The sequence below is a fragment of the Morone saxatilis genome, unplaced genomic scaffold (genome assembly GCF_004916995.1).
Source record: "Morone saxatilis isolate NCDOM2014 unplaced genomic scaffold, NCSU_SB_2.0 Contig6, whole genome shotgun sequence".
Classification (NCBI taxonomy): domain Eukaryota; kingdom Metazoa; phylum Chordata; class Actinopteri; family Moronidae; genus Morone; species Morone saxatilis.
The window spans coordinates 1802770-1807356 of record NW_023340206.1 but is presented as its reverse complement, the minus strand read 5'-3'; the positions used below and the strand labels follow the sequence as shown (position 1 = coordinate 1807356).

The 4587-nt window shown below is 42.4% G+C and overlaps 1 protein-coding gene across 2 annotated transcripts in view; it reads left to right on the top strand.

Annotated features, from left to right (window-relative positions):
- Positions 1–3088: 3088 nt before the first annotated feature.
- Positions 3089–4587, top strand: part of LOC118340148 (protein FAM184A-like) — a 53931-nt gene continuing 52432 nt past the window's right edge. For both annotated transcript variants that reach the window (XM_035678015.1, XM_035678014.1), the window contains exon 1: positions 3089–3405. In XM_035678015.1, coding sequence (XP_035533908.1) covers positions 3241–3405 — 165 coding nt within the window. In that variant the 5' untranslated portion in view covers positions 3089–3240. The remainder of the gene's footprint in view (positions 3406–4587) is intronic.

The following is a 4587-nucleotide window of genomic DNA, read 5'->3' as shown; positions in this document are numbered from 1 at the left end:
ATAATTTAAATGGGTGAGTTATATGAGAATTCACCTCCCGTAGAGTTAATAGCTATAGAGACCATTTTTTGCACCATACTGTAAAAATGTAAATCCTGCTGTAAATTTGGGTTTTTTAACATACAGATTGACTCACTTCTGGAGCCAACCTCTTGTGGCCGTTAGGGGAACTGCAGTTTTTGCACTATCCTTGTTTCAGCCATAGAGGTTGCAACTCATAAAAACATGCAAATTGAGCACAATGTAAAGACTTTGTTAATATACAAACCGCCCACACACAGCCAGGCTCCACAAGTTACTGGTATTTACCTCAGTATCCTGTTACACACATGTGGGGGCAGACATTATCGGCATTTACAATTCAGTGAACACGTTGGGATACTACTGAAATTGGCAACATTCTGCTGGACAACGCCACGAATGATTAGAAAGAAAAATGAAGACACTGTTTGTGTTATTAGACGAAGAGAGAGAGATCGTTCATAAAGGACCAGTGCGTAACATTTAGTGTCTCCAAGCGGTGTAGTTGCAGATTGCAACTCCCTCGCTTCACCCTCACCTTCCAGGCATAAAGGAAAAACTATGGTGGACACGAGAAACGCGAACGCCCCTATTTAGAGCCAGTGTTTGGTTTGTCTGTTTGACCAGCATGGTCTGTAGATAAAAACAGTTCATTCTAAGGTAATGAAAACTATACTATAAACTATACTATATTCAGGTGATTCTTCCATACACTAATGAAAAAATACCAATGAATATTAGATTCCATTTCTGCCAATAGAGCCCTCTAAATGTTACACACTGGGCCTTTAAGTTGTTCTGGGCCATATCTTTTATGCCCATGCACACAGACTCACAAACACTGGCGCTATCTCGACTATGTTAAAAGGTTTAATTTGCCCAGGCTTTGAGACAGCCATCTTAAAGCACTAAAGGATTTCATTTTTCATACATTTCTCTGTAGTTCCAAAGAAAACTATTCACAATAAGGCTATGCACACACACATACACACACTGTGCGCACCACAAACTAAAGAGACTGCTACATCAAAACTAGTCTCTAAAATTGTCTACATGTCAAAAATGGTCTACTACAAGAATTGACACCTCTAGAAGTATGTGAGAAAATATCTGGAAATGTGATAATTATTGTCTTTCACTACATAATCATGTATGTGAACCTTGTGATCACATGTTTTGAAGCTTGTACTGTACCTGGTCTTCTGTTCTCTTGGTCTTTTCTTTTAATTGACAAGGGAGCTATGAGTTCTGCAAAAGTTACAACAAAGGTTTAAATCAGGGATGCCCTCAGGTGGGGCCTCAGGCCGAAGTTGCATCTTAATAATACAACACAAAATGTGTTTTTGGGTCATGGCCCACCCAGGTTTAAATAAATATGTTGAGAGTGGAAGTTGACCCTTGACCTTGGAAACAGAAGCTGACACAATAATCTTGCTCAAAGTTAATTAGTAGAGAACTAATGTACAGATGTTGGTTCAGAGCTGAGTTTATTTGTGTTTTAATATGTAAGCTTTTACTCCATTGTTGATGTTTTTTTTTTTGCAGATTGTATGAACTGTTCCTTTAATAATGATTGTGCTGTTCGCGAATACCACCAACAGATGTCAGTACAGGATTAGTCACAGTTTAATAAGCTCCAGGGTGATGTAATGCAATGAAGTCTGAATGAAAACCAACAGCATTTCCCCACAGGTTTACAGCTGTTAATGCAAGAGCTACATTTTCCTTTAATACTGCAGCCTGTTTCTCTTCTGACCAACAATTTCAGTATTATTGCTTGGCTGAGACAGAGAAAAGAACACAATACGGAAAACAACTAAACTGTGATGAGGGGCCAAACGTAGATGGCTTCACAACTAAGATCCAATGTTTAATAGAAGCCAGTGTCAGGTCGGAATAGAGTAACCTTTCTGTTCATAATATATGGAGTGTCAAATACGCCTTGTGCACTTTTGACAACCATTCCCGTTGTGGGGTTGGTTATCCCTATGTTATTTTAATGGGGGAAAATAAAAAATGGAGGCCATCTTGAAAATTAATTCAAAAAGTTCAACCACCTTACACATCTGCATGAGAGAAGAAAACAGGACAAATCATTCCTATAAATTGTATCCTTATATAACGACATAAATCACACATGTTCTGAAGAATACGTGACAAGCATCCCCAATTGGTAGGTACAGCCTAGCTACGAAATAAACTATAACTCTCCCTTCATACTTTTTAATGGTAATATTTACTTTATTATAAACCCATTGTGTAAAAGCCTAGAAGAAATAAAGAGAAAAGGATAAGCTGGATATTTAAATTTAGACATGAAGAGCACTAAAACTCCTCTCACCTTGTCTTACTCCTAAAATTACCCTGTAGTTGACCTCTGACCCCAATTCTGAAATTTCTGTGCCAACAGTTTTTAATGCCGCCCTCTAGGTAGTGAGATCTAACGAATGTGACAACCAACCCCGTTCTCCCTTATTAATAATAAATCCTACAGCATTTGAAAAATTATAATTTACTAAGTGCTTTACATGGTTAAACCAGGATTTAAACATTTTAAGACTGCAAGGAGGCACTTAAAATTTAGACAATTCATAATAAAAATACATTTTATTTTATTTAATAAAATACAACAATAATAACAAATGAAAAAAACATTAATAATAAAAAAGATAAAGCATGATGGGAATAAAAGCAGAGTGCTAGCATTAATAAGAGGCTGAATAATGTCACAGTAGCTTACAACATTAAACACTATTTATCTGTTTGTGTAGTAAACAAGACATTTTCAACGTCATAGCGCAAATATGAGTCGTCATGCAGCTCGAGAGTCTCCGGGCTCAAAGCATGACACAGTGCGGGCTGGTGTTTATCAACATGTCCGCTGTCATCCGTCTTCAATGAAACATATCATCAGCCGCACGCGCCGCCATACAAAGCTGCAATGAAGCGTAAACCGAGTGAAGCTGGGCGCGCGCCATAGGCTGAGCATCTGGCGGGCGTCTCCGCCTCCCTCGCGCTCCTCACTCCGAGCGCTCGCGCCCGTTGCGGATGCGTGCGACGGGACGGTCTCGCGCACCCCGCTGTCCCCTCTCCCCCTGTCTTTCTCCCTCGGCTGGAACCGAAGATTAAATACAAACACAGCTATGGGAGGATTTAACGCGTAGCGGCCCCTGCTCCATTTTATTTAAATTTAAAGCGTCGAGTTTATTCCCCGCGAAAATGGCGACGGGGGCAGGCTGGCAGCCTCCGTACAGCACCTCGACTAGCAGCACCAAATATACCCCCTCGCCAACGTCCAGCATGTTTTACGACGGGAGTTTGACGCTGGAATACACTCAAGACTTGCATTTGAAGATGAGCAAGAAGATAGCACAACTGACCAAGGTCTGTCGGTGTGAATGAATGACGGAGGATGTAGTGACTAAGTCATTTAGAGCAGGTTGGATGTAGACGGAGTGTACTGTAGTAGAGGAGGGCTGTGTTGGTGCTGCTGTATGCTGGGACGTAAACATGCCGATGAGGAGGGACGTGGTAGTATTTTCTGGTGTTTTGTGCATGTACTTTGGTGCAGCTCTGGCGCTTGGAGTTGTGTAGGTATTTTGGAGCTGGTTTAATGATATTTTACTGCCCTGCAACCTCGCAGGGTTCATAGGTCATCACTAAATAGGTTTATTTCTGTTGCTAATATGTAGTGGTAGTTATGTATCAGTCCTTTTGAGCAAGACTTGCCTCGAAAGAGTTTGCGTTCTCCTGTGATCTCACTCCTCTGGTAGTAGCCCATACTGTACTCTGCCTGTAAGAAAACTGTAAACCACACTGTAATTCACCCACTGATGGGCTGAGAGCTTTCCAGATGCTCAGAGGAATATGTTGCTGTAAAAGTACCCTGAGCCACGCCACAGTTGAACCTGTGAATGCTTCTGTGCCATCACAGGGACTGCCACTGCCGCTGAAGGGCTTAGGGAAGTTATGTAATCTCGGAGGGATGCAGGGTTTTTGCCAGAGCTGCTTCTTTGTGTGCACCTGAAACCATGAGGATCTTGGGCTACGGCGTCGTTCCGTAGTAGAGAAATTGAAGGTGGCAGCTGCGTTTGCTGCGTTTGCTGCGTCTATAGGCGTTTGGCTCAGTGGAAGGCTGGATAAAATGGTCATGCTGTAAAAGGGGAGACACAAACAGAGAGGAGAGGACAGAAGATTTTACATAACAGGCATGGTGATACTATCCCAGTACAGATTTAGACACTGTGTACAGTTGGATGAGCTGTGCAAATAACACACAGCCAGATTGGAAATGTGGACATGCAGGATTAAAAATGCAACTGAGTCAGTGGCTGATGAAAATGATTTGCGGTGAAAAGATCGGCGAGGCGGTGGCGGTGGCGGTGGATTTCAGGTCCACGGGATGCGTTTTGACCAGGTTGACTGGGAAAGAAAGCAAAGAAAGGCAGGTGACGTGGACATCGTGTGTGTCAGCCCTGTGACAGACAACCTGACAACCTGTCCGGGGCGTTCCATGCCCAGTGCATGCTGGGAAAGACTACGCCCCCCCCAGCCGTAGCCATGAGC